This window comes from Aplosporella prunicola (assembly GCF_010093885.1).
Source record: "Aplosporella prunicola CBS 121167 unplaced genomic scaffold K452scaffold_18, whole genome shotgun sequence".
In the NCBI taxonomy this organism is placed as follows: domain Eukaryota; kingdom Fungi; phylum Ascomycota; class Dothideomycetes; order Botryosphaeriales; family Aplosporellaceae; genus Aplosporella; species Aplosporella prunicola.
Window position 1 is genome coordinate 195584 of NW_022983546.1, and position 27435 is coordinate 223018.

General features: G+C 55.8%; 10 protein-coding genes across 10 annotated transcripts; 6 read left to right on the top strand and 4 right to left on the bottom strand.

Moving 5' to 3' along the window:
• Positions 1-425: 425 nt before the first annotated feature.
• Positions 426-1929, bottom strand: K452DRAFT_299840 (uncharacterized protein; the record flags this gene model as incomplete). Its single annotated transcript, XM_033542275.1, has 3 exons — positions 426-512; positions 570-1287; positions 1343-1929. The coding sequence occupies 3 exons, from the start codon at positions 1927-1929 to the stop codon at positions 426-428; spliced, it is 1392 nt and encodes a 463-aa protein (XP_033395572.1).
• A 415-nt stretch (positions 1930-2344) lies between these two features.
• K452DRAFT_352183 (uncharacterized protein) lies at positions 2345-3428 on the top strand (the record flags this gene model as incomplete). Its single annotated transcript, XM_033545763.1, has 4 exons — positions 2345-2369; positions 2545-2729; positions 2785-2961; positions 3017-3428. 4 exons carry the CDS (start codon positions 2345-2347, stop codon positions 3173-3175), a joined length of 546 nt encoding a protein of 181 aa, XP_033395573.1. The 3' UTR covers positions 3176-3428.
• A 924-nt stretch (positions 3429-4352) lies between these two features.
• On the top strand, positions 4353-5541 carry K452DRAFT_310236 (glycoside hydrolase family 18 protein; the record flags this gene model as incomplete). Its single annotated transcript, XM_033543317.1, has 2 exons — positions 4353-5172; positions 5258-5541. The coding sequence occupies 2 exons, from the start codon at positions 4353-4355 to the stop codon at positions 5539-5541; spliced, it is 1104 nt and encodes a 367-aa protein (XP_033395574.1).
• A 392-nt stretch (positions 5542-5933) lies between these two features.
• On the bottom strand, positions 5934-7774 carry K452DRAFT_231274 (uncharacterized protein; the record flags this gene model as incomplete). The annotated part of the gene is made up of 7 exons (XM_033537156.1): positions 5934-5972; positions 6062-6841; positions 6900-7045; positions 7098-7149; positions 7196-7390; positions 7439-7478; positions 7524-7774. 7 exons carry the CDS (start codon positions 7772-7774, stop codon positions 5934-5936), a joined length of 1503 nt encoding a protein of 500 aa, XP_033395575.1.
• Positions 7775-8870: 1096 nt separating this feature from the next.
• On the bottom strand, positions 8871-10627 carry K452DRAFT_274353 (uncharacterized protein). Its single transcript, XM_033539188.1, has 5 exons — positions 10225-10627; positions 10108-10172; positions 10016-10050; positions 9869-9963; positions 8871-9813 (listed from the first exon to the last, which is right to left on the bottom strand). The coding sequence occupies exons 1-5, from the start codon at positions 10285-10287 to the stop codon at positions 9073-9075; spliced, it is 999 nt and encodes a 332-aa protein (XP_033395576.1). The 5' UTR covers positions 10288-10627; the 3' UTR covers positions 8871-9072.
• Positions 10628-10876: 249 nt separating this feature from the next.
• On the top strand, positions 10877-12782 carry K452DRAFT_274356 (uncharacterized protein). Its single transcript, XM_033539189.1, has 2 exons — positions 10877-11198; positions 11250-12782. The coding sequence occupies exons 1-2, from the start codon at positions 10918-10920 to the stop codon at positions 12553-12555; spliced, it is 1587 nt and encodes a 528-aa protein (XP_033395577.1). The 5' UTR covers positions 10877-10917; the 3' UTR covers positions 12556-12782.
• A 1307-nt stretch (positions 12783-14089) lies between these two features.
• K452DRAFT_289244 (uncharacterized protein) lies at positions 14090-15962 on the top strand. Its single transcript, XM_033540790.1, has one exon. The coding sequence runs from the start codon at positions 14126-14128 to the stop codon at positions 15761-15763; it is 1638 nt and encodes a 545-aa protein (XP_033395578.1). The 5' UTR covers positions 14090-14125; the 3' UTR covers positions 15764-15962.
• A 362-nt stretch (positions 15963-16324) lies between these two features.
• K452DRAFT_289245 (uncharacterized protein) lies at positions 16325-18840 on the top strand. The gene is made up of 4 exons (XM_033540791.1): positions 16325-16601; positions 16683-16784; positions 17128-18194; positions 18318-18840. Exons 1-4 carry the CDS (start codon positions 16584-16586, stop codon positions 18355-18357), a joined length of 1227 nt encoding a protein of 408 aa, XP_033395579.1. The 5' UTR covers positions 16325-16583; the 3' UTR covers positions 18358-18840.
• Positions 18841-21008: 2168 nt separating this feature from the next.
• On the bottom strand, positions 21009-23350 carry K452DRAFT_231520 (uncharacterized protein; the record flags this gene model as incomplete). Its single annotated transcript, XM_033537168.1, has 2 exons — positions 21009-22086; positions 22239-23350. 2 exons carry the CDS (start codon positions 23348-23350, stop codon positions 21009-21011), a joined length of 2190 nt encoding a protein of 729 aa, XP_033395580.1.
• Positions 23351-24096: 746 nt separating this feature from the next.
• Positions 24097-25670, top strand: K452DRAFT_231671 (uncharacterized protein; the record flags this gene model as incomplete). The annotated part of the gene is made up of 2 exons (XM_033537182.1): positions 24097-24730; positions 24781-25670. 2 exons carry the CDS (start codon positions 24097-24099, stop codon positions 25668-25670), a joined length of 1524 nt encoding a protein of 507 aa, XP_033395581.1.
• Between the last annotated feature and the right edge of the window lie 1765 nt (positions 25671-27435).

The window sequence follows — 27435 nt, forward strand, 5'->3', positions numbered from 1 at the left end:
ACCCTCGCTAAATTCCCACCAATCGTTGCAGGCCTATCCGCCTGTGTCCATGCTTCTACCTACCTTGTTTCCCCTCCACTGACAGAGTAGGTATATTGTACAATCACCCGGTGTGTTGTCTTGCCATCTCCGCACGGTCAGTAATTGTTTCTCATTTCTCGCCCTTCTGGTAGCTCGCTGTGGTATAGTTTTTGTTCAGACGGGACAGCATAGCATCGAATGCGCCCGCTCGGAAGTGTGGTTGAGCCCAAACCTGAGCATCTGAGATCACTTCGTAGTATGTCGAACCGCCGGTCGTTTCGTTTTCTATGTTGTCAATACTTGAGCCTGATAACAGTGTCCAGGATATGCCGAAACGAACTCTCGACGACATGCATGCAGCGCATGCAAAGTTCATAAGTGATCCTATGATAGCTGTTGAAGCATCAAACACCTGTGCCCGGGAAGGCCATGCCTCCTTTACTAAGCACAACTTTTCCGTGTTCACGAGAGATGTAGCCCTTCATCAAGTTCTGCGCATCATTAGCCACCGGGTAACGGGTCGAGATACCTTAGCGGACTTTACTTACCTTGTAGATCATGTTCGCCAGCAAACACTCGACCTCATCGTTGTCTAGAGACTCCCCTTCTCGTCTTCCCATGCTGATGTTAAGGGCTGCACAGAATTCCGTGATGGGGATACGGGTCCGACGTATCCTGTTTGCTTCTGTTTCTCCTTCCTTTAAGGGCTCAAATCCGCCGACAATGAAGACCTTGCGAAGCAGATTGCGGAGCACAATGTCGCGACCGCGCTCAAGCGTCAAGTAAATACGGCGCTTGACAAACTCTTCTTCTCCGGCTATAAGAGCAGCATCAAAGCCAGCAAGATCTCCTCGTTTGATGCAGGTAGCAAGCGGGGTAAAGAGTCGCTGCAAATGTGGATACGGCTCAAGCAGAGCAGCCGTCGGAAGGGTGTGAGTGGTCAGCAGATGACATGGTATCAAGTAGGTCAGAATCAACTGGAGATTCTTCTTGGCGCCCCTATGGCACAAGCGCCAAGCTTGCGTTAGATGCTCCTCGGCTTGCTTGTAGTCCTCGTCAAGGAAACTCAAGACACCGCAGTAGTATTTGAAGGTGACTTGATGCGACTTTGGGAAAACATCAAGCGACGGCATGTCGTGTCGGGAAGCATGCAATGAACGCAGTAGGTTTTTCGACAGGCCCACGGCATTCAGCTTGAAGTAGGTCTTGAATAAGATGTTCGTAACGTAATAGAGGGCCCACTTGCGGGAGTCTTCGAGCGACTCTCTGAACGAACAGGCTCAGCATGTGTGGGACAGACTCGGCACTCAAATCTACATACCGATCGCTAATGCACAGTGTGAAGATACGGTTGATTTGTCTTGCGGCATCTTCGAGCTTCTCATTCTTGCCGAGAGAGTCAACGACATCGTCTTGAAAGCCAGTATTGAAGCTAACGCTGCCCTTGTTCTTGCTCGCCCGCTCGTCGGCTGTCATGGCGAAAGTGCGAAGGTACTTTGCAGCGGCATAGAGACACGGAATGGACCAGGCGGGGAAGTGGGCGTTCGAGTAGCCCTTGATGAGGTTGTTGACGACATCTTTCCACGCAATATAGACCTTGGCCCAGTCGGCCTCTTTGTGCCCTTGTCGAGTGATCTCCTCAGCCGTCAGGATCTCACCGACGGCTTTCCAGTATGCTACAAACACGTCGACCCAGGCGGCACTCTCAACCTTGGCGAGGTGCAGTCCCCTGCCCTGGGTGATAGCGTGGCGGATGTCGGACTGGACGCTAAAAGAGTTGGTGCTGCGATAGAAGGCATACAGGCGGCCGGCATCCTTTGGGGGAGGGACGGGAGTTATGGTTGCGGCCAGGTCGTAGCCATTACGCTCAGCGAGCGCGCGCTTGAAGTCATGGATGAGAGCTTCCATGCTGGGCGATATGTCAGAAGACTCGAAGCTCGATGCGCGTGTCGCACTGGTGGGTGCTTTGTTGCTCGCAGCTCGCCGCCCGCAATTGCCCATGCGGCTCCGCGTTAGCGCCGAAACCTAAGCTAAGCGAGAGAATCGGCCACACGACAAGCAGCCTGCGACCCCAAAAGTCATTTTCCCGCCTAAGACGACGACGGACGACAACCAAACCGACGACAACGCAGCATCAAGGTCAGCTTGCTCAATCCTCTGCTCCAGCTTGTTCATACTAACTCTCGCGCAGATGGGTAAGCAGCTTTTCCACCTTTGTCCTTGGATTGTGCGCAGCGACGGGTCACGACCAAAATCGGCGGCGGATCGTGGACGGGCCTACGTAGAGGCATCTGGAGGCATCACCGGTTGAGGAGGCATCGAAATGGACGACGGCGAGCACTGCCCTGGTCATTGGAAAGAACGTTATCGTTGGCATCTGCCATTGTGCTCACGAGCACGACGCCGCCCATCTCAGGCCTCTGCCTGCAAGACTCGAACACCGACCGCCGACCGCGACCCGACCTGCGCACCATCCCAGAGCGAAACGACAGCTGGAAACAGACGCTGACGGATTTTTTTCAGGTCGTCTTCAGGAGTACCAGGTCATCGGGCGCCACCTGCCCAGCGAGGCCAACCCCACCCCCAAGCTCTACCGCATGCGCATCTTCGCCCCGAACGATGTCGTCGCGAAGTCCCGTTTCTGGTACTTCCTGGGCAGGCTCCGCAAGATCAAGAAGGCGAACGGTGAGATCGTTTCGCTGAACCAGGTTTGTCCGCCCAAGCCACAGACGCAAAATTTTGTGCGACTGACATGTCGCAAAGATCCACGAGAAGCGCCCCCAGAAGGTCAAGAACTTCGGTATCTGGATCCGCTACGACTCCAGGTCCGGCACCCACAACATGTACAAGGAGTACCGTGAGATGTCCCGCACCGAGGCCGTCGACGCTCTCTACCAGGACATGGCCGCCAGGCACCGTGCCCGCTTCAGGTCGATCCACGTAAGGGCTCCCCGTTTGTTCCGGCCAAAGCCAGCTATTAACGCTCGAAAAACAGATTCTTAAGGTCGTCGAGGTCGAGAAGGCCGCCGACCTCCGCCGCCCGTACATGAAGCAGATCCTCACCAAGGACCTCAAGTTCCCTCTGCCCCACCGTGTCAACAAGACCACCAGCAAGAAGATCTTCGCCGCGAGCAGGCCTTCGACTTTCTTCTAAGCGTCGTGTATATGGTTGCGTGGGAGTGCTTGGGGGTACTGCTTCAGGGTTACCGGAAAAATGGGCAATTCGCTGTAGCTACAATACCATGGCGGTAGCTCCAAAAATGAATGAAAAGCCCAACGATTCTGCGATCTTTACGGACTGAGGCACGGACACTGTGCTTTGAGAAGCTTATGATTACTGCTGTAGGACGTATGCAGCCCATAATTCTAGTCGGACCTGCCCGAGCCAAACGCTTGCCATTTCAACCCGATCGAATGTGTTTTAGCCTGACAGAAATGCACATTGCAGCACCGTTGTACCGTTCGACGATTTATTTATGACAGGCGCATCGATGACAGGTCTAATACACAGCAACCGAGTCGCGTTCGGGTGCCAATAGGGTCCATCAACCGTGGCCTTTGCGCAACGGAACAACAGCTCTCCACCTCCAACTCAAAAACAAAGAACGACACTCATCTGTGATGCAGACCTTTGCAACCACTCGGGCCATTTGTCATTTTACTAACCTCTCCTTACAGCGTTGACTGTTTATAACATCAATCGCTCTATAACCATAAGGTGTGCAAACGGCCACGCACAAGTTCAACCACTTATACCGACAAACAGCTTTTCGGAAGGTCGGAACTTGCTAACCAGCTCATACATTGTAACCAGTCTTGACTGCATGCTACAGTAACCTAAGGCTGTCTTGGCCTGTCCGATGTTTTTAAAGGCTCTGGAAGCATGGCTGCTACTGGTCATCTGTGCTGACAGATCATGATCCGAGACGAGGTGTAAGTATGTGGCTCTCGTTCGTTTCTCTGTCCGATACTCCTTGGCTGGCCAGAGGGACGCCCCTCGCTTTGATTGTCCAGCAGAACATCCCTCGCTTGTGGTGGTGCCAAGCCCGGTGACCAACCACCTCTCATTCCTCATTCCAACCACTATGTCACTTACGGCTAACACCAGCCGTCTCAAGAACGCGCGGCGGAGAAAGCAGCTCTGTTTGCGCTGTTTGGCTCGTGGCAGCAAACGCATGGCACTAACCCATTCCGGAAGTCATGATGGGCGGTTGCGGAAGTCGGACACGCGCTCCCCGTCTTTGACAGCCTATATGTTTCTCTATTTCTCTCTCCACTTTTCTGCTCCACTGCTCGTCAATTAACTTCCCTTATCCATCACCATCGACATCATGTTTCAAGCAGAGTTGCTAGTCTTCTCTGTATTTCTTGCTCTCGGTCATCTGGTCTTGGCCATCCCGTATCCGGTGCAAAATATTCGCCCAGGTCATGGCGCAGTCACATCTTTCCGGGAGCCGCTATTCCCGCCGTACCGCCAGCCGCCGAAGCCCACAACACTGCCGCCCTCAATGGTCAAGCTCCCCGCTGACCACGGCAGCGCGCAGAAACCTTTCAACAACCAGCTAGGCCGCATCTCGCTCCCGATCAAAGCGCGGCCCTCACCAGCACCGCAGCGCCCCGCGCTTCCAGTAGCAGCAGCACCACCACCAGCGGCAGCGGTAGCAGGCGTAGCAAGGCCAGCCAAAGCCGCCGCGGGCCGCCCCAGCACCAGCAGCAAAGCCACCACAGTAGCCTACCATGGGCAAACGGGCACCTCATGGCAATACTCGCAAGACACAACGCTCGACACGCTCTGCCGCAACCCAGAGATCTCGACCGTGATCCTCGGCTACGTGCGCAACTTCAGCAGCACGCACGGCTTCCCCGTCGTCGACTTCGGGACCAGCTGTCTCGGGCGCCGCGGCATCAGCGACCCGGTCGCCCCCGACCTGGCGACGTGTCCGGCGCTGGCGCAGGAAGTGCGCGCGTGCCAGCGCATGGGGAAGAAGGTGTTTGTGAGCGTGGGCGGCCCGAACAGCTTCCTGGATTTTGCGGATGAGGCGGACGCGAGACGCGCCGCTGTGTTGCTGTGGGACCTGTTTGGCCACGGTGACGTGTTTAACGTGTACATGAGGCCTTTAGGCAGCGTCGTCATTGACGGGTTTGACTTTGGTGCGCATTTCTCCGTCCTCCCCTTCCCTTTCCTTCCCTCCCTAGTTTCATAAACAACCCCAACTAACGCCCTCTTCCATCTCAGCCTGGACGACAAGCACAGCGCGCTCGACGGGCGCCTTCGTGAGCACGCTGCGCGGCCTCGCCAACATGCCGCAGAACAGCAAGCGCGTGCTGCTGTCGACGACGCCGGACTGCGAGCGGCCCGCCTTCCATGCCGGGCCGCATCTGCGCCGCGCGGTCGATCTCGAGCTCGAGCTTGTGCCTGTCGCTGATGTCTGCGCTGCGGATCGCGCGCAGCCGTCGCGCTTGTGCGCTGGTGCTGTGTTGGGCTGTCGCGGGCCTGTGAGGCGGTTGGTGCAAAGATAATTTTAGGGGGGGTGTGGTGCTGGGGCTTGAGGTAGAGGAGGAGATTTAATGAGGGGAGTGAGGGGGGATGGGATGTAATGGGTGGGTAGTGGTGCTGCTGCGGGGATGGGTCGTTGAAGGCCCCCAAAAGTGCGGATTGGTGTTTGCAGCGTCGGGAACGGTAGCTATCTTAGTGGATAAAGCGGTTCCCTTGACCGCATGTACTACTTAATGGAAGGACGATTGTATTCTCAGATACATTACTAGGACAATGGCTTGATATCATACACTCAGCGCTATGAAGCCGTCTCAAGCTCTTCAACACCGCTACGTACGCTTCACGTATACGTAGGAGTGGCACCATGCCAAACGTACACCACCCCAGCCCTCTGCACAACCAGGTGTCCCCAGCCTCAATACGTATACCTAAAATCCGAGCCCTCATCATCGGCCTACCGCGCACACGCAAATCAGCCACCAAACACAAGCACTCAAAAAGCCACTCGCAAAAGACAAGGGGGAGGGGGAGCACAAGACTTACACCAGTCGGTTCCAACACCTCACCCTTAGCCTGCCGCCTATTCGCGCGCCAAAACAGCGCACTCAACACCGCAACCAACAGCACATTAAACAAGGCGCAAGCAATGCACGCCCAAATACCCGGGCGATACGCAGGCGCATCCTGGGAGCGAAATACCAAACTGCCCGCAATACCGCCTATGCCACCAAAGCCGACCAGCGTGGCGCTGCAAAACGCGCGCTTCCACTGCCCGCGGATATTCGTGCTCTGGTACGTCATCGCAGCTGGGATATTGCAGTTCGCGCCGGCGGTGACGAGGAAGACGCCGAAATAGCGCACGCCGGCACTGTGCGCGAAGCCCATGATCGGCAGCCCGAGGATGCAGAGCAGCGAGTTGAAGAGGACGACGGGCCCGCGCAGGCGGTACCGGTCGCCGGCCCAGCCGGCGGCGTACATGACGAGGCCGGCGAAGGCGTAGGGCGGCGCGACCAGGCATTGCGCCGCGCCGATGCTGAAGCCCATGTTTTGGCGCAGGATGATGGGCAGGAAGAACGCGAGGGCGTACGAGATGGTCGTGCTGTTGAAGAAGACGAGCGCGTAGAGCCAGGTTTTGACGTCGAGCGCTGCGGCGACGTACGTGCGCAGTGAGAAGGGCGTGGTGGTTGCGTCGGCGCGGTCGGCGTTCACGCGCGCGATTATGAAGGCCGTTTCTGCGGGCGTTAGGAAGCGCCATGCTTTTTGCGTGCTGTCGGGGAAGCCGACTAGCAGCCAGTAGCCGAGGAGCCCGATCAGGCAGGTTAGCTGGTGGAATGGGGACGTTAGTTAGGCGTAAGGTTTGGAGGGAGGGAAATGCCCGTACGATGCCTTCGATGATGAAGATCCAGCGCCAGCCGCCCAGGTTGGAGAGACCGTCCATTTGCATGAGGCCGTAGGCGAGGATGCCGGCGAAGGCTGAGGCGACGCAGCCGATGATGTAGAAGCTGGAGTAGCGCTTGCCCATGTCGTCTGCTTTGTGTCAGGGCCTGTAGTGAAGAAGTGTGTGCGGGGGGATACCTACACCTAACGTACCATGTGCTCAGGAGGTAGACTGAGGAGGGGAAGAAGCCTGCCTGCCCAATGTTAGTAGAGGGAACTGTATGGACGGGAATATCTCACTTCGAGGATGCCGAGAATGGCACGCAGGCCGGACAGAGCTCCCCAGCTGTGGACGAAGCCCATCCCGATCATACAGGCGCCCCAGAGGATGCAGATGACACTGAGATGCAGGCGGGGGCCTATTTTACGGACGATGACGGTTGAAGGAGGCTGAAAGATAACATAGGTGATGAAGAAGACCAGTGTTACAATGGACTAGTACGTTTAGCAAATGCCATTGGCGCGCAGTGACACTACACTCACGTATCTGTACCCCACCTCCATATTCAATTCCACGCTCATCCTATCCCTCATTAGCCCCACCATTTATGACGGTCAGACAACGTACCCGGCTATTTGTGCCGCCGACAGATTCGTGCGGTCCATCAGGCTGATGCAGTACATGACGCCCACAGTGACGACCAGCCTCCGATCAATCCGATGAATGATCCTGCGCTGCTCCTCAGGCGTGAATTCCGGAACCTCAGGCTGCTTGACATCGGTATCCGAGGTATTGACATTGTAAATCGCGTCAATATGCTCGACCCTGCTCTTCTCGACGTCTTGCTTGAACGAATCGGCCGCACCAGCAGACGGCATGACTGGCAGAAATAATCTCGAAAAAGAAAAGAAAAGCAGGAAGAGAAGAATCAAACTCAGTCTCGCACACAGGCGCTCCCCCAATTTATCAGGCCCGCGATTAAATTCCCCGCACTGAGTATCACTGCCAAGCTCGCCCACGCAGCGCGCGCCAAGGATGGCACACCAGGATAGCCCCTCCGCGCGCATCGGAGCACCGCATCGAACAGGTTCGTGCAGCCGCGTGGCGACGGCAGTTAAGACGCGCGCAGCAGGGCACGCAGGCCGGGCTCGAGGCTGTTATTCGCCCAGGGCCGGCGGCCCCGAGGGAGGCCCATCAGAGCGCTCGCTGCCCGAGGTCGCGAAAGCTGCTCAGCTGCACCAACAGTGGGCCTGCGGGGAAGCAGAGTCTGGGGCCCCGCAGCTTCGACGTCGTCTTGCGGTCTGCCAAGAGGGCCGTTGACGTGCGCCGCGTGGAGCCGCCTGTTCGCGTGGGGTTGCGCCCGTGTAACTCGCGCCCGTCTCAGCTCGTGCTGCCGTGTCCGCTTATCGTCCCATGATGCGAGATGCTCAGCTAGGCTGCGGTCTAGAGCGCTGTTTTTTCTGTCCTTGTGCAGCTTGCCAAGATGTTTTCTTTAAAACGACGCCTTAATCTAGCCGTGCTTGCTGGTGGCAGCTTATATGGCACTTTTAGGCGCTGGTTGGCGATTCTTTTTGTGGCGATTGCGCTTTGGCATAGATGAGTTTGGACGGATGAGTGGAGAGATGGAAAGGTGCTGACTGAAGAGCAATAAATGGCTGAAGTTGGGAGCTGTTCGACTTCAGCCACAAAACGAATTGGACGTTGATCAAGTGTCGGGTGGTTGTCTAACCGAGGCTTCGATTGGCCTGACTGCAAGTTGTTTTTGTGTCGCTGCAGCTTTTAGCAGATGCAGTGCATACATACGCGATAACAAATGCATATACCGATGGACATCTGCTCGGCGATCTTATCGTCGTCATCCAAGTGGATGAACATGGTCGGGGTCTATCTCCCGGCTCGGCGATGCATGATCTAAATGTATGAATCCACCCAAACATCCAGAGATATTCGTACTTCGCAATCAGTTGAATAAGTGTCCAGGCTTCGCGGTCTTCTATGTCGTAAAGTAGTATTAAATTATCGTAAGCTTGATTGAGGCCGGTCAAAATATGCAGCAGCTCAACTCGAACGCAAAACTGTACCACTGATGCCTGTCCTGTGACTGTCCGGAGTCTCTGGGGCCTCTATCCAACGCCATTCCCCTGAGACAAACGAATGAGAAAAGATACAACACCCACTAGCAACATCCGCCTCTTCGTCGTGGTCCCGAGATGCGGAAGACCTCTTCCCACTCTTGCATCCCATTCATCCATCCGTTCGTTCCTCCGCGCGGTCTAGTTTTGCGGCGTCTTCTTGTGCCGTGGTCATCCAGAGTCGTGCCGCTCTTCATACTGCTGCCATCATCGTACCAACCGCCAACATCGCCGTACTGTATGCCGCTTTGCGGGTCGTCCGGGTCGATTTCTCCAATCTCGATCTTTGTCAGAATCATCCGCGCGAGCCGCGTGAAGACATCCTCGACATTATCGCCTGATAACGCCGAAACCTCGACGGCGACTGGGATGGAGACATCGTCTGCCCACCGCGAGGCCAGTTCGGCCGGGACTTCACGTCCCTCTGGTGCCACTGTGAGGGTGTTTTGCCCGCCAAATCCGGCGGTGCTGATCGACCTCACAGAGCCTCTGCCGTCTGGTCCAAACCCGCTCCGACTGGCCACGCTCGATGGCGCGGTGATAGGTTCATCCAAAAGCGACGGCTCCTCGTACGTCGAGTCCCCATCCGCCAGGTCTGCCTTGTTCCCTGCGAGCACGACGGTCAAGTACGGTGAAGCTAGTGCACGAGCATCGTTTAAGAAGGTAGGAAGCGCCCGTAGCGACGCTATCGAGGCGATGTCGTAGACGAGGATTGCGCCAGCGGCGCCGCGGTAGTAGGATCGAGATACTGATCGGAAACGCTCGGTGCCTGCAGTATCCCAGAGCTGAAGGCGCGTCGTCAGTCCAGCCATACGAAGGCGCGTCGTACGGCATGCTTACTTGGAGCTTGATGCGCTTCCTTCGAGCGCCAGTGCCTACTCTAATTATTTTGGACGCGAACTCGACGCCGATGGTTTGGGAGGAAAAGATGCGCCCTAGTCGGCATTATGAGCGGTTGTTCTGGAGCTGGGTATATGGCGGACCTACATTCGTTCTTGACGAATCGGTGAAGCAGGCATGACCTGTGCTTGGTTAGCTTTCCATCACCAACACGCCTTCTACTCGTGACGGGGCCGTACTTTCCGCAGCCGCTGGGACCCAAGAGAATGATCTTGGCCAGGTAGTCGTACATGCTCCCGAGTTCCTGCCCTTCGTATAAGCGTGGAGCAACAACCGGGCACTCGTTATCTCCGTACCTGATCCCGGGCAACCATCGAGGAGTTTGTGGACGCCGTCGAGGGCGCCCTTTGTCGGACCATGGTGACGGTGTCGGTGGTTAGAGGAAAGGTGCGCCGGCGCGTTGGATTTGGGGAAGAGGCGCTGCTAAGAGCGTGACCGGGCACAAGAAGTTGGCGGGCATGGCGTAGTAGCAGCGGTGTCGATGGAGCGGACCCGGACCATGTGTTGTCACGTCGAGCCGCGGCGCATCACTCGGCAGCACTCTGCGCCGATCATGGGGAGAAATACGCACTGGACAGAGGATAAATAATGCACGAAAGAATTAAAGTTCGCGTCGTCCCGAGTGATACGGTCGGAAGGGTTCGAAAAACGTGGACGCGCGAGGGTTCCGAGATGTATGCATATGTACCTGGTTCGCTCCCTCGCCATCCCAGCACCGCGGATCCCGCAAGCGGCACAACAACTCAGCAGCTCACAGGTCTCCGCGTACATAGTACCCCACACGTTCGCTGAAAAGATGCCTCAGGTCAGCATGGCTCGGATCGTTGCCGCTCCGGGCGCCGAGATGGCCTACGTGGGTAGACGTCATTGTCGCGCGCCGCGACTCTGCTCGCGTGCCACTCCAATGTTCTGGCCCATATTCGCCTCTTCCCTCGTTGCCTCCTGTTTCTCTCTACACATTCTCTCCTTAGATTCTCCTTCTACCGATCATGCCTTCATTCTCCACCTTGAACCCGGTCCCCGGATTTCCTGCCTATAGCGGCCCATACAAAGTCGGATCCTTCGATGTAGAGATTGCCGCCTCCGAGCTCAACGCCCCAAGCCCGGCGCCGGATTCGAGCATATCCACAGTCGCGTACCGCGTCTTCTACCCTTGCGAGCCTGGATCCCATGAGAAACCCGTCCGATGGATCCCCAACCCGCAGAGAGGGTACATGAGCGCTTATGCGCGCTTCTTGGGCGCGAATTCGGCATTCTCCCAGTTGTTTGCGTATGTAAAGCTAGAGAAAGCCAAGTCGGAAGCATGCTAACATACTTGCAGGTATTTCCCCCAGCTGCTCTACTACATCTCCATACCCGTCCACCGTAATGCGCGCCTGCTGGCGCCACCCACAAAGTCCGCAAGATGGCCGGTCATGTTCTTCTCGCATGGACTGGGAGGTTCACGAAATGCATACTCGCACATAGTAGGATCGCTCTCGAGCCACGGCATAGTGGTAATCGCGCCGGACCACCGCGACGGCAGCGCGCCAATTTCCTACGTTCGCGCAACAGGGAGCTCTGAAGCGAGGGCCGTGGAGTACCGGAGCCTGCCGCACCAGCCTTCAACGGAAACATTTGAGGGCAGAGACAAGCAGCTCAATATCCGCATGTGGGAGCTTGGCTTGATACACGATGCGGTTCTGAGGATGGACGCGGGCGGGCATATTAAGAACTTGGACCCGAACAAGTCCCACCACCACAAGGGCGACTCTGGCAACTTGCTTTCGATGTTCGTGGACAAGCTCGACGTCCACAGGCCTGGTGGCATCTCTTGGGCGGGCCACAGTTTTGGCGCCGCAACCACACTGCAGTTTGTGAAATCAGTGTTCTACCGGCCGTCCCCGGAAGAGCAGCAAAAGGAGGGCTACAGCCCACTGTTCACGCCCCCGAGCGACTCCGCGATTGTCAAGCAGATCACCAACTCCTCGCCCGTAGCCCTGTTAGACCTCTGGTGTCTACCAGCACAGAGTCCCAAGACACGCTGGCTTCACGACAAGCCGATGCCATGCTACACGGACGGCGGACCAGGCGGCAGCGCGCTCGTCGCCGTGCTCAGCGAGGCATTCTTCAAGTGGACGTCGCATCTCGCCGAGACGAGGCGGCTGCTGTCAGAGGACCCGTCGACGGACACGCCGCCGCACGCGCAACCCCCGCCGCGTTTCTTCTACCCGCTACACTCGGCGCACTTGTCGCAGTCTGACTTCGGCATCCTCTTCCCCTGGGCCACCAAGAAGATCTTCAAGGCCGAGGAGCCGGAGCGCACGCTCAAGCTCAATGTCCGTGCTATTTTGCAGGTGCTGCGTGAGCAGGGCATCGAGGTCGCGGAGACGAGCCGTATTGATAGGGAAGAGGAAGTGGAGGCGGCAGAAGGGAAGAAGCTGGATGTCGCGACGGAGACGAGTGGGAAAGTCGGTGACTGGAAGATCTTGGATACGAGTGGAGGTGTGAGGGGCTGGATTGCGCTGACGACGGACCAGGACGCTGCGGGTTCGTCAGAGGGTGCAGCGGACAAGGGACCGGCGGATGCGGTGGTTGAGGGGGAGGTGCTGGGTCAGGTTATCAGTAGGGAGGATCAGAAGATGTAGGTGGGTTGATTTGTCTGATTGATATTCGGTGGGCTTTAGCGGGCGTTTGGTGCGGGTGGTGTATTATAGATGGGCATTGCATACTGCATGGTTTGGAGTGGCTAGATACTGGCTCCTCATCGGCTCTTTGGTTGCTCTTCTCTACTAAATAATCTGCGACTTGTTGCCATAAAAGCCTGAACGAGGAGTTGATACTTGAAATGAAAGATTTGAAAGGTAGCAAGAGCAGACATAACTAAGCATTGATATTCGTTATAGGTGGTCTCTTGTCTACACCTGACGTCCGTCACCGCGAACCGAGATCCACCGTATAGTGAGACAGGGGACGATACGAACAGTCCCTACAGAGTACTCCTTGTCTAGCTCCTAGCCCGAGCCCCGGGTATAGATGAAAAGGTCTTGGAGCATGCAGAGGCTCTACACATCCTAACTGGCACTCTTCTTCTCCTCTGTACACGTATCACCATCTCGCTTCACGGTGACGGACGTTAGTTGAAACAACAAGGCTTTCATTGTTCATGTCCTGGTATTTTGTTTGCTTTGTTTTATTAAAGGAAACGAACGTTCCACCAGTGCCGAGTTGATTAGGCTTGATTGTGACTCATTACTCGGTATTCCCTGCTCACTATGTAGTACAAGTGAGGGGTAAAGTGGGGCTTAACATAGTACTCCTGAACAATGATTGAATATACATAAAAATATCATTTTTATGTTTAATCCTATTCGTGTTAAAAGTGATATTTTTTGGGGATGCTTCGGTAAATCTCCGGTGCTTGCCTAATTGGTCGCCTATAAAAGTGCTCTCCTCGCAGGACTTCTTCACCGCAATATTTCTCGACAATGCCAACCTTATAGCGTGTCGCCGTGCCAACTTCTCGATAGAAGCTAGTACTGTAGCGAGCGTTGTCGCAAACTGTCATCGGCTTTACGAAATCCTTCGCGATCTTTCCTGGCGAGCTTTGTTCGGGACCACGACGTCTTGTGTGAAGTCACGAAGACAAACACGTCTAGTCTCGCCGTGGCCGACCAACTAACGGACAACTGTCCGACGAAACAACTTTCTCTTCAACCATCTGCATTACTCTTTTTCTTCGGTTGGGAGTGCAAATCGCGACGATCGTCGCTCATTCCCTTTGTGTAAATCTCTTGCTGGACGGTGCATCTCAGATTTGCAGGCAGAGTCGTAAACAACACGGCACGGAGACGCGTCTCAAGATCTTAGAAAGCGCGTCTGCACGAGCTGTCAAGATCCAACGCAACGATCTCGTCGCGTGTGTGCTGGGTCGACAACGGTGCTCAACAACTGATTGTCACAGACCACGTCCTGGTGTTGTAGGTATATCATCAGCTACGCCCACTTCTTGCTTTCACCTTCAGCTATCTTACCCGATCTTAGCTACAGCTCAATCGGCTAACAGTTCGTTCGACCGGCTTGCCTGATCCAACCTTAACTTTTTTCCCTTTCGGCTTTCACTTACGAGTCGTTCCTGAGCAAACATACGGCGACTGACCACCGCTCCACACCAACCACTTGCTTCTATTCACATTCATCCTCCCACCTGACGTCACCATGGTAGACCCTCAAACTCTCTCTTACGAGGAGAGGAAGGTCGCCGCGCGACGTAAGATGGCGGAGAAGCTGTTCGAGCAGAAGGCACGTCAGATGGAGAAGGAAAGATTGGAGAAAGAGCAGACCAAGATAAAGGCCTCAGCGACGGCTTTGCTTCCTCAGGTTGTCTCGCCTCCTCAGACTGCTGTCTCGTCTCCTCAGATGATCATCTCGCCATCTTCAATGTCAGCGTCAGCGTCACCATTAGCGTCACCAGGGTTAGGAGCGTTGGAAGTCCACAGACCAGTTATTGGGGTTTCTCTCAGACCTTTGGTACCAGAACAACAACAGCAGCAATCGAAGAAGAGGAACCGGAGTCTTAGCCCAAGAGAGAACGAGCGGCTGCTTCGCCCACATGCGCCTGCGCCCCCGTCCGTTTTCAAAAGAGAACCCGAAATTCCTCCATCAGACATCACTCATAATGAGAGACGGCCGTTTTGGCCTCAACGCACAGTTGCTACACAGCAGCGTTGTGAGCTCGGTGATCGTCGACCCCAGCCCCAGGCAAGGCTCACGCAACACGAGCGCCGGCATTCAACTACTGTCAGCTCTCCGGTTATTCCTGGCCCCTCCCAGCCTTCCGCAAGGGGATGCGCCAGCCAGCCTGCAGCCACCCAGGAAATGCCTAAGTGGTACACTAAAATCAGTTTCAGAACCATGCAAACCGCTGGAACCGGTCGAAATGTAGACGCGCGACTGGAACAAATCAAGAGCCTTATTCAACAGTGCAAAGACCGTGAGATATCTTTCAAACAGCAGAAAGATCTGTTTGACAAGATCCGCGAGGAGCTTCACTTCCTCGCGTTCTTCCAGGTCAATGAAATTGCACTACGTCGGAAGCAGATGCTTCATCCCAACACTGGCCTTCGCCAGTTGTTCGAAGGATCCGAAAGCGATAGTATCGGATTTCCATGGGACATACAGGCTGATGCCACTGAACTTTACACCCGCTGGGCGAACCGGATCTTCTCTGTGGACCTGCTAAGGGGCATTGTGAAGAGACCCTCCTCAAAAAACAGCCGAATTTCCGATAAAATCGATCCAGCATACCCTGGCAAAGCTTCGGCAAACTACTACGGTGAAGGTGACCTCGTCAATGGCCAATGGTGGCCGACTCAGCTCACTACCGTCCGCGACGGCGCACACGGGTCGACTCAAGGAGGTATCTACGCTAACAAAGATCAGCCAGCGTATTCCATCATCCTTTCCGGTGGAACGCACTACAAGGATAGAGACGAGGGTACTGAGATCTGGTACTCAGGTACCGATGGCAAAGAAGGGAAGATGTCAGAAAACACACTTAGCATGACCCTCAACGTCAGCCAGAAGAAGCCGGTGCGTGTCATCAGGTCACACAACATGGGGATGGGCAAAAGCAACTACCGTCCGGAGCGCGGATTCCGCTATGACGGTCTCTACGACGTGATTGGATATGATTTGTTGGACAAGTCCAACATGGCCTGCCTATTCTACTTGAAAAGACAGGATGGACAGATGCCGATACGCTACAGAGGCATTGAGGGGCGTCCGACTCGCCATGAAATCTTCGAATACGACAAAATCATAGACATTCTGGAAGATGAGACGGGTCTCGGCTAGGGTGGCACGGTGGGACCAGGCGGTAATTTTTGGGCGGGTTCTCTTTTCGGACTTCTGTTCTTGTCTGCTATTTCTTAGTTACTTAGCGACTGCTAGGAGTAAGTCCTGGCAAGCATCAGGGCACGACGCCTCAGACTTTGACTAGGGGGAACGGGACATGGTTGTTTCTGGTTGAGGGACAGGGTGGTGGTGTACGGACAAAGAGTCAATGATGAATGAAATTTCATTGTCTCTAGCAGCATTATTGTGCCTGCAGTTGCGAGACGGAGGGTGGCGTGCATGACGTTCCCAGTGGCTTGCGCGTCTCTGCAGCGAATGCGCCAAGCCCTCACATCAATGCTTGTGCCTTAAGCGCACCCCCATGGTGGCACTAGAGCGCGTGGACGGAGACATGCATCGCAGGCCACGAGGGATCCGTCAACAGACGGCATCTCCGGCCGCGAGACAGTGCCAAACGAGAGCGATAGTCAGTCAGTTCGGGCAGTCGGCTAAACCTCGGCGGGTTGCGGCCTCAGTGCTTCCAACTTCCGCCGCCTGCGCGATTCACCACCGAACCACAATCTCCGCATACAAAGACAAAGACACGACGACGTCCGTCCAGAGACTTCAGCGCACCATACACCTAGCATATTGATGATAGCAAGACAAAGTAGCGCCTAGAAGAAAGCACATCGCGCACCGGCGGCCAGAGTGCCGACGTCGGTCGGGTACCTCATTTCCAGCGGCGACGCATCCTCTGTGACAGAAGCCTCAATTGCCAACCTACCTTGGCCCCTCACACACTCTCTCACTCTCACCTCGGCTTACGCTACCCGCCACCATGTCCAACTCGGTTACTGTCAGTGACCCTGCAAGCCTGACCACCTGCCTTCCCATGTGCCGAAAGAGGGTCGTTGCTGACGAGAACACGGCACTGCAGGGCACGACGTTTGCGCACATCATCGACCGGGTCGTGGCCTCGTCGCAGAATGACTTTGAGGAGAGCGGCGTCGACCAGCAGACGCTGCAGGAGCTGAAAGAGGTACGTGGCGAAGTTCCCGGACGTGGCAGCAGCGCACCCCCCCTTCTCGCAGCAGCACGATGAAACAGGCGTCTCCGAGGGCCTAAAGCCGCCGATTTGTTGTCCGAAGTCCAGTAGTCGGCCCAGGCTGCCGATGGGCGAGGAGGCAGAAAAAGCGGGGTTGGCTGAGGAGCCGGTCGCGAACGAGCGGTCGGGGGCGGGCAGTGCTTTCCTTTGTATCTGCCTTCGCCTATTTTTATACCCCAACCAAATTTTGCCGCCCCGCCCATGTCTGCACCTTTCTCGTTTCGGCTAGGGCCCAACCCCCAACGCACGTGATGGATGCTAACATGTATACCACCAGATCTGGCAGAAGAAGCTCTCGGCCCTGCATGTCGCCCAGATGCCATGGGACCCTACTCCGCCCCCGCCTCAGATCAGCAACCCGCCTACTGTCCCATCAAATGACTCGGCCAAGTCCCTACAGCCTCAGATGCCTCCCGCCTCTCAAGCACCGCCCAATGACCCGTACAGCAATGTCAGAGTCAAGCAGGAGCAGGGCTACAACCAGTCCATGCCCCCTTACGGCCAGATGAACGGCTACGCCGGCATGAACGGAGGTAACATTGCCCAGCAGCGTGCCACCGCCCTGTTACAGCAAAACTTTGGCGCCCAGGCACAAGCGTCAATAGCATCTGCCTACACCCAGCAGAACAATGTCACGTTGCCCGGACAGCAGCAGCGTCCCATGAACCTGCAGCTACCGCAGAACCGCCAGCAGCAGCAACAGCAACAGCAGCAGGCGCACCCTGGCCAGCACCCAGGTCAACACCCAGGCCAGCACCCGCACCACCAGCAGCCTCCCCAGCAGCAACCGCCCCCGTCCCAGCAGGCACAGCAGCACCACAGTTCAGTATACGCATCGCAAACTGACGGTGCCGGCGACGCGGCCGAGGACGAGTGGCGGGCGCTGGTTGCGGCGAGGCGTGCGCAGGCGGAGGAGGGCCCTCACGGCAGATTGGCCATGGACGGCATGCTCCGCGCACAGTTCGAGGCGCGGGCAGACGTGATTGAGAGCGGGCTCATGCAGCCGCTGGAGGAGCTGCCGAGCGCGAAGAACAAGAAGCGCAAGGCGCGTGCTGCCGCTGCTGCTACTGCTGCTGCGCCTGCGACGTCGACGACTGCTGCTACGGTGGCCAGCGCGCCCAGGATCCCGCAGCTGGATGGCGAGGCCGACGACGACAAGGAGGAGAATGATGACGAGGCCATCAACTCCGACTTGGATGACTCGGAGGAGGAGATTCTGCAGAACGATGACGAGGAGGGCCCGCAGGGCGACACGATGATCTGCACGTACGACAAGGTGCAGCGCGTCAAAAACAAGTGGAAGTGCACGCTCAAGGACGGCGTGCTCTCGACTGGTGGCAAGGAGTGAGTTTTTGTTTTTCTTTTCTGTTTCCCCGTTTACTTCCTTCATATACACGTGGTGGGCTTTCGCACGCCCGTGGTGTTTGTGTTGGCCCTTGTGTGGCTTGGCTTGCTAATGCGTCTCAGTTACCTCTTCCACAAAGCTCAGGGCGAGTTCGAGTGGTAGGGTGGTTCCTTGCTGCTTGGTCGAGTGGTCGACGGTCGACGAACGACGGACGACGGACGAACGGACGGTCGATGCAAGCGCGTTAATACGCTGCGCTCGTGGCGGCGATGACGATTGCGCCGCCGGCGGTGGGCTGTTGCTCGCTTTTGCTCACTTCTTGCTTTTCTTTGCTCTTTTGCTTGCTTACTTGCTTGCTGAAACGGAACGGAACGGAATGGAACGAGATGACGATGATGGTGGTGATGGTGGTGTGGTGGTGGCTGAGCCGTTGACGTGGAGTCCCCAGCGGGACTGCAAGCGTGCGTGCAGTTATAGCGGTTATGGCGGCGTTGCTGGTGCTGCTGCTGGTGCTGGTGGTAGTGGTGACGGCTGGTGACGGTGACGGCGAAGAAGCACTAACTGGTGTTCTTTCTGCCTGGGCGGCATTCTTGCTTCTTCTTCTTCGTTCTTCTTGTTGGTTTGCGGCGTGCGTGCGTGCATGGCTTGGCTTGGCTGGGTACGGCTGGCTGGCTGATCTGGCTGGGCTTGGCCTGGTCTGCCTTGGCTTGGTCCGGCTGGCTGGGTGCGGTCAGTATCTCTGGTCGCTCTGGTTGCTCGGGTCGTTCTGCTCTGGTCGTTCTGCTCTGCTAAGCATAGGTTGGGTAGGTTAGGTGGGGGTTGCAACTGGGACATGGGGGTGCGGGGGGGCTTGTACTATATATACAGCAGATAGCGTGGGCAATGCATTAGTCGTGTATATTCTTCATACGCTTTTGTGTGCTTGTGTGGTTGCTTGTGTATGCGGTGCTGGTTGTGGATTGTGAGTTGTGGCTGTGGGTTGTGCTGGGGGTGGGGGTGGGTAGTATAGAAACCGCTTTAATTGTTAGAAGGAAATGCAAGATTAATGCAATAGCAAGAGAGGATTAGTCGTCGATAAACAAACTCTCTTGTAGTAGGAGGGTTTATGGAAGATTGTGTAAGGCGGGTAGGGGGTAGGGTGTAGACTGCGGAATACCCTTGTCGTGTTGTGTTGTGTGTATTGTAGTGTAGTGTATGATATAGGTCTGCGGGCACGGGTCACAGTGGTTGGGTATCAGCTATTAGAGCAGAGGGTGTGGAGTGTGGAGTTTGTTGGTGGGAGAGAACAAGAGGAGAAGGTGGTGGTGAGATGGGTGGCTGGGCTGGTGTGGTGGTGTTGTGTGTAGGGAGTAACTACGGTCTACAGATCATAGGAGGAAGGTATCCTCTCCACTGTTGTGGGGTTCTAGGTTGCACGTATGCTGGATATCCGGGCTTCGTCACTGTGCCACCGGAGGGGCATTTAAGTCTCTTATGTCTTTGATTCAAGCATTCACATAGCAGCACACTGGCGATATCGAACGCGACGAACGAAGATGACTAGATTCTTCTACCCAAAGCCGTGGGGAGTTGGTTGCTGGCGGCTGCAGTTCGGACGAGCCGTGCAGGGGTGTCTTTACTGAGTGTCGCCGCCTTCAAGGGTTCTGGGACGGTTGCTGCGGGAATTGCAAATGGCGCGACCATGCGATGAAATGCGAAGTTCCGGGTTGGTGGCTCTACAAGCGGAGTTAAGTCAAGTAATATAGGGCGCGAAATGAATTCTTATGAACGAGGGAGTGGGAAGAATGATGGGAGGGGTGGTGTGCGCCTATAAATTTCTATAATGATAGCCATCAACGAGCAGATAAGTTAAAGGGCTATAGTGTTCAATAGTGCTGGAGGTCATTGTTACAGTAGGTATATGTAATACACCTAAAAACCCTCCCCTAACTTCTTTTACTTTGGACACGGGTTTCAAGGCTATCGAAGCCATCCCGAACGGTAAGTGTTCTTCGTCATATTCTGGAGGTTTCGGGCACGCGTTCGTTTGGTGGATAGAGCGCTCTTGCCTGTATACTACATAGGATATAGGAGCTTTAAGGACTAGATAATCTACTACTCTACCTATCTCATCTACTACTTTAACCGCCTATCACCCGCGTCTTAGATCAGTTCTAGTAGATGTATTAAAGACGCTTTTGTCTGGACTTTCGTAGTAGGTGGAGGGGTATATACGTACGAAGCTGCAGTAAATAGAAAGGTATTGCAAATGGTCTGCGTGCTTTGCTGGTTTAAAGAACATAACATGTGAAGAAGCAGACATTTTGGACGAAGTGAATAATTGTGGTTAGTCTGGGAAACCCGCACCGGATGGCCGTTGCCTGAGTAGCAGAGCATTTCTACCCATCGCCCCGATCCTAACAGTGAAACATTCAAGGCTGAACTTCTACACGGCAGCGCGTAAGAACGACGGAGCAAAAACAGGGCTAGTCAACCGACTTACCGAATCCTAGAGTTGATGTTTGAACGTCAGCAAAGATCATGGACCTGGCCTAGGTTAGTGAGCGTCTGGCTGTGAGTGGTGGGCCAACAATGCTATAGAGCTATACAAACTACCCACCGGCTACGTATATACACCACTTACCCATTTATAGACACTTTCAACCACCAGCCCACTCGCCTGTCCGGTCAACTCCGTCGACGTATTTACACCAACGCAGCCACACCTCTGCACGCACACCTGCGATCTACCATCGCCATTCATCCCCTCCTCCCTCTCCTCTGCCTCTCCAATAACCTCTTCCCTACTCACCTAGGACCTCACCAAACGCAGCCTAAACCATACCCTGTCGACTAATAGTGCGCACCATATGCAGCTGGGCGTCCTCCTCCTCGGCCTCCCACTCCCTCTCACTAGGCAACAAGACAGCCTTATCAATCGCGACAGGCAAGCCCCTATGCCTACCCCTAATCATAACGGCGCACAGCACCAGCTTGCTCAGCTTATGCCACGAGCCGGCAAAGCTGTAGTTATTCTCGGGGGTGCCGGTCGAGATTCCGACGCAGCCATAGCCCGACACCGTCTCGAACAGGACGTTAAAGACGCTAAAAGTCGCCGGGTCGCGCTCGAACTGGCTGCCCTCGATGATCATGATCACGAACACGGCCAGCACCAGCCACCACAGGTCGTGGGCCAGCTGCGCGCGCAGCTGCTGCCGCACAAAGTAGCTCTTGGTCTGCTCGCCTCCCACGCCCCGGAAGTTGAACCGCCGCCGGATGAACCCCGTGATCGACTGGTCGTCGTTGTCCACCGACGTGTAGCCCGGCTCGTCGCCGTAGATGCCCAGGCTGCGTTCTTCGTATACGTTCGAGTTGCGCATCGTGATGACTACCGGGTACACCGAGATGTACATCATGACCACGTAGAGAACCTGCAGGCTGATCCGCACGTCCGTCATGCTGACGACGTAGAATCCTCCCGACCGCACGGCTATAGCTTGGAACAGGCCGTCGACGGTTCGAGTACTTGCGGACAGCACGTTGAGCTTGTCGTTGCCAATGTTGAGAATCTCGAATCCCACCCAGTCTACAGCGTTGAGCGTGATGACGCTAATAGCGAGCCACCACGTATGCTGCCTTGGGAAGAGGTTGGTGTAGCACCGTCTGGGGTGATCGAGGAGAAATTGCAGTGTGTAGCGAAGATCTGACCACTTCTCATTGTCTGGTAGGAGTTTCCGAAAAGTCCAGATAATGAGGCGTAGGAATATAGGATAACAGGTGTTGCCTGCAAGGATGAACAAGCCCATGCTGAGTAGGATATAATAGCCCGTTTGAAAGGCCGTCATGTTCGCATCCAGTAAGCTCATCCCGGAGTTGTTAAATGCTGAGACGGCATTGAAGGCTCCTACCCACCTGTTCTTGTTAGCAAATTGTATGGACAAATACTAAACATATCACTAATATCTGATTTGGACAAATGAAATGATACAGCCTTGATCAATGCCAAACGGTCGAACATCGTTACTAGAGAATGAGTGAAATGATCAACATGAATCTTGACATACCATGGGTTGAGACCGTTTTGCCGTGCCGCGGCCGGTCTGTTGTTGGCTACCCAGGCTCCAAGAGCAATACAGCCTAGCAATTGCCAGAGAACAAAGTAAAGCGGCACAATGACAGCTAGAACCTTGATGGCCTTGTATTCAGCTCCGCCGAGCGCTTCGCGTTCAGCCTCGGTCAAGTGGTGAAACTGAGAATTGCGTCCAACGGAGGCAGATGAAGGAAATTGCTTTTCCGAATGTTCAGCTGGTCTTGAGGTCTCATCGTCATCATCCACAATGGCCTGAGAATGAGCGGTCTTTAGGGCTAGGCTTGAATGGCGTTGTAGACTGGCGCCTGAGCTTGCGCCAACGCCTTGCATGTTAAGGATCCTGTGGCCGGACCTTTGCGCTCGGCTCTCGCGGCTTGGATGACGGAAAACATCAGGGCTAAAGCTGACGTGGTCCTCTTTGGTCGGCTGTTTGGTCAAAGCTTGCTTGTCCGCCCCTTCTGATGAGTCTTGCTCGTGTCCATCAACATCATGTGGGCTCGGTTCTGACGGATCCTTGGATGGCTGGGAAGGTTCCTGCTCTCCATCCGTTTCGCTTCGTTTTCCCTTTTCGTCTCGAGCGGGGTTCGCCGGGTGCTCAGTATCACCCATGGGCGGCGGTTTTTCATCGCTGCCAGACGGGCGACGTCCGCGTGTCAGAGACCGAATCGACAGACGCCTGGAGGCGGAGAATCGTCTTCCAGCATGCTTCTCTTTCTGGTCGTGGGCGACTTTGTGGATTTTACGCTCGAATGCTTTGCGTCGCACATGCACAACGAAAGACGAGACGAAAATAGCCGAGCCAATCATGATCAGAAAGAACATCATGAACTGCTGAAAGGTATTCAACTCCGAGAGATTGACGGTGTTCAGGCCAGCCAATGTCATGGCGCTGACGCACATAAACAGCGAGTCTGTAAAATCGACAGACTTTGAGGGAGTGGAAGCGCCCCAGAAGATGATGGCCGAGAGGAGACAGGTAAAGATAAAATAACCATAATGCAGGGTGATGAAATTCAACGGAGGCAGATTGAAGCGAACGAGTTGGAAGATTCCCCGGACAGGGCCGCAGGAGGGTCGCTTTCGCATGTGTGGCTCCACCATCCTGCGTGAGGATGAGGCTCCTGTCCGGTAAAGCGGTCGACGGAGAGAGACGTCTTGAAAAACGGGATCTGCTTTGACTGCACGGTGACAGTCAAGCAGACACTGAATAAAGGGAGAATCTGCTTCTTTGAGGCGAGAATGGTGGCAGCGAACTGCACGGGTTCCAGGAGGTTGGTAGCGCTGCAATCACGGGGCGGGGTAGGGTGGCGGTAGTAAAATCACAATAGTATTGACGGGCGGACAGGGACGAGTAAAAGGAGCCCTGCAGCAGACGTGTCCGAGTGGAAAAAACTGCTGATGTCCAGTTGGCGAAAAAGTCGGTGACGAGTGAGCTGACGGGTCCGTTGCAGAACAAAGCTTGGAGCAGGGGTGTGTGAAGTCCAGAAGAAAAGCACCGCCACTCTGGCGCCACATTTACGCCACATATGTGCCACCTTGTGTGCCACATATTTTGCCACACGGGGTCTTGGTGTGGCGCCAACTGTCTCAGTTTAGCCCTTATTGAAATCTCATGACCTCATCTTAGCCTCATATACGACGAAACTCCGGCCACGACTAAATTTACCCCAGTCATGACGTCGCTTGGCACGCTGGGGCTGTGCACATGAGTTCCCGGCGAAGGTGGGCGTCTATCTTGCTTCTTACCGCGCGCGAGCAAGCTTTATAAACTCGGAAGCAGCTGCACTTCACCACCCACCTTCACCTCTACTCAATTCCTACGACCGCACACCATGTCCGGCCACAACGACCCGCGTTTGCTCTACTCCATCCCTGGAATCAAGGCCTACCATATCCAGAATGGCGACGAGGACTCGTTGACGCCATCGGGCCCGCAAACGCTGTCGCTGCTGATGGTCCCCACCTCCAGCCCCTTCTCCAACCTGTCGTCCACGCGCCAGCAGGCCGATTCGCCCGAGGAGGACTTCTACCTTCACCTTAACCTGCCTCCCGAGCTCGACCTGCCACTTCCGGCGACGACGCAGATATACCACCAGCCACCGACTAGCTACCTGATCCCGCGATGGGATCTAGGCCCCGACAGCGGTGCGTTTACGCGCATCGAGTTTCCCCCGCTGGGCACCGGTGGTGTGACGCAGGAGGACGTTGATACCTTCGAGACGATTCTGGCGCAATGCACCGCTTTTCTTGAGCGTGCCCAGGCCCCGGCTCATGGCAAGGACAGCAAGGCGCCGCCCCCATACAACCCTGCTGAATTCGCTCCTGGAGAGGGTTACGTGCAGGGTACAGGCAAGGGCAATCATGGCCAGATCGTTCTGATCGACGAGGATGACGGCAGCGTGGTCGGAGAGCTGGCCGACGGTGCACAGATCGAAGAGGACCCCAACTTGAAGCCTGGTTCAAAGAGTAAGTGCACGCTCCCATCGTCTTGTTTACACCTTCTAACAAGTCTACAGACCCCGTCGAGGTCGAAATCTCGAAAGATGGCCAGCATGTCGAAGTGCGACCTATCTCGGAAGAGTATCTTCGTTTGGCCAGGCACCCTGCCTACCAGAACTCTTCACTGGTACAGAACGCGGCCGCCGCCTCGAGATTGATCGTCACTGGGTCCAGCGCCCTCGCAAACCTAATGACCTCCGGCGCCAACCAGTTCACTCAGAAAACCACGCCGAACCAGAAGCCCATGACCTTTGCGCCTGTGACGCATCAGCGCGCGAGAAAGATCAACGCCCTTACTCAAAGTGCGGCCGGTCTGTCGGCCAAGACTGTGGGCCAGGCGACCAAGTATGCGCAAAACATAGGCGCATCGCTCGCTGGGCGTAAGAAAGGCAAGGAGAGGGACGAGAACTACAAGCCTGGCCTGCTGAACAAGTCGTTGATTGCCTTCAACACCATCGCCGACGGTATCGCCCATTCCGGCAAGACCTTGCTGACTACGGGCGGTTCTGCGGCGACCACGGTGGTCGGGCACAAATGGGGCCAGGACGCAGGATCCATCACCGCGGAGCTCGCTGGCGGCGTCAAGAATGTCGGTCTCGTCTACATTGACGTGACTGGAGTTTCACGCCGCGCGGTCATCAAGTCGGTCGCAAAGGGCATGGTTGTCGGCCACGTCAAGGGCGGCGGGGAGATTGTCGTTGGCGGTGGTGACGGTGGCGAGGTTCCTGATTCGGACCTCCAGAAGGCGGGCATACCCCCCAACGGACAGGGCCAGGTAGGAGGCTCAGCATCCCCTGGCGGTATCGTTGGTTTCGGGAATGCTACGCCCCAGACGTACAACTCGGGTGTTGGCGAGCCACTGGGCGGACAGGCGCTGCAGGGCCAGCAGGTAGACAAGAAGCGCTGAGCGTTAACAGGAGGGGGTTCTAGCGACGGCGTTTTAAGGCTGGCAGATAGTCTCTTTGGTCGTTCAGGTCTTACGAAGTTATGATACCTATTCCCGTTTGCGCGTTCAATTTCCGAGTTTGGTAACTGCCATTTCCTACACAACGACCGCACCTTTCACTTCACCTGTGAATCTCCTCGAAATCACCCCCAATCTTGAGTAACACGTCGGCTAGACACCAGTTCGAGTTAACACCAGTCCAAGTTTCCAAGCAAGTAACACCTTTCAAGCAGGAACGACGGACCCAGGTCCCTCCCGTCCACCCCAACCACGGCTACCACCTCTCTCCCTCCCACGGCTTCACCTCGACTCAGACCCAGACCCATCATCACACGGACAGCAAAGCCCGAGCACGCGCAGCGGACAGCGGCGCAACCTGGCCACAAACCGCTCTTCTCGACCCCAACCTCGACGCACCCCGAACAAACTGCGCAGCAATATCACTCACCACTTCCTCCACCGAAAACCTCACCAGCGACGACGCAGCAAGCTCCCACTGCAACCAAGCACCCAAACACCCAAGCAAACATGCCCCGCCTCATGCAAGCGCTCCTCGCGCACATGCGCTCTTTAATGCGCACCACCGCTTCGCGCAGCACCAGCCAACAGCAGGCGATCCGCACGACGCAGAGTAAGAACGTTGGCTTCCTCCTGCATCAGCATCAGCATCAGCATCAACAACAACAAACGCAAATACAAGCTCAGCGCACTGTCAAGGACACCGTCGAAGGCACCGTCAACGGCAGCGTCGCTGGAGCAAGCGACACGGATGCCGCGCCCAAGCGTAAGTGCCCGCTCCCTGATCCAGAAATATAATGGAAGTTGTAGAAAGCGGTGTGTCTGGGTGTTGCTGGTTGGCTGACTGACTGACTGACTGCGTGTGTGTGCGCAGTTACGGAACAGCAGCGCGCGCAGGCGATGCGCTTGCAGATGCAGATGCAGATGCCGTCGACGCATCAGATTCTGGCGCCGTATGCTTGAGGGCTAGTGATGTGGGGGCTTGAGGGCATGAGCATGGGCATGAGCGAGGGTATCGGGTGGGTTTCATGGGAAACGGTGAGAACGAGGGCGAGAGCGAGAGCGTTTCTGCCTAGATGATGCCCGAGTCGGCGGGAAGAGAGGACTTCATGGACGACGTCGTCGATCTTGAGGGCGGATGCGGATGCGGATGCGGATAGCGTACCTAAGGCGGGGAGGGCGGAACACTACTACTTTACACTACTCGTGAGCTCAGGGCGACTGCAGCTCCTTCCTACCTTCGGTAATCCGTACCTGGGCCTGGTAAGCAGGTAGTTTTCTTTTTCCGCGAGAGAGAGAGAGAGAGAGAGAGAGAGTCAGACAGACAGACAGACAGACAGACAGCAGAAACCATCCTCAGACCAACCAACCAACCAACCGCGCCAGCGGATATGTGCATGCAGCATAGCAGCCCAAAAAGCAAAAAAACAAAAACAAAAACAAAACAAGCCCGCAGCCGCCACAATCCACCCAGACCCACGACCCAAGCAGCCGGCGCCCGGCGGGCAGCGGAGCAACGCGCGACCGCGAACGCAAGATCCAAGCGCCCCGTTCGGCGGAGGAGAGCAAGCGCCCAATCTCCGGACCTAACCACGCACCTACGCCAACCTTAACCCTAACCCTCCCGGCGGAAAGGGTACGCTTGCTCCACGCTTTGCGCACACGAGTCGGCGGCTGGCATCGCACAGCCCGCTTGCCCGCCCGCTCG

Bases quoted from the DNA above. Each gene is read 5' to 3' on its own strand.
- K452DRAFT_274353 (XM_033539188.1), bottom strand. From the start codon at position 10,287: ATGGTCCGACAAAGGGCGCCCTCGACGGCGTCCACAAACTCCTCGATG. The intron at 10,173-10,224 runs GTACGGAGATAA...TACGAAGGGCAG, and splicing joins CGATGGTTGCCCGGGATCAG to GAACTCGGGAGCATGTACGA. The intron at 9,814-9,868 runs GTAAGCATGCCG...ACGCGCCTTCAG, and splicing joins GGAAGCGCATCAAGCTCCAA to CTCTGGGATACTGCAGGCAC.
- K452DRAFT_274356 (XM_033539189.1), top strand. From the start codon at position 10,918: ATGCCTTCATTCTCCACCTTGAACCCGGTCCCCGGATTTCCTGCCTAT. The intron at 11,199-11,249 runs GTATGTAAAGCT...ACATACTTGCAG, and splicing joins GCATTCTCCCAGTTGTTTGC to GTATTTCCCCCAGCTGCTCT.
- K452DRAFT_289244 (XM_033540790.1), top strand. From the start codon at position 14,126: ATGGTAGACCCTCAAACTCTCTCTTACGAGGAGAGGAAGGTCGCCGCG.
- K452DRAFT_289245 (XM_033540791.1), top strand. The intron at 16,785-17,127 runs GTACGTGGCGAA...GTATACCACCAG, and splicing joins CGCTGCAGGAGCTGAAAGAG to ATCTGGCAGAAGAAGCTCTC. The intron at 18,195-18,317 runs GTGAGTTTTTGT...AATGCGTCTCAG, and splicing joins CTCTCGACTGGTGGCAAGGA to TTACCTCTTCCACAAAGCTC.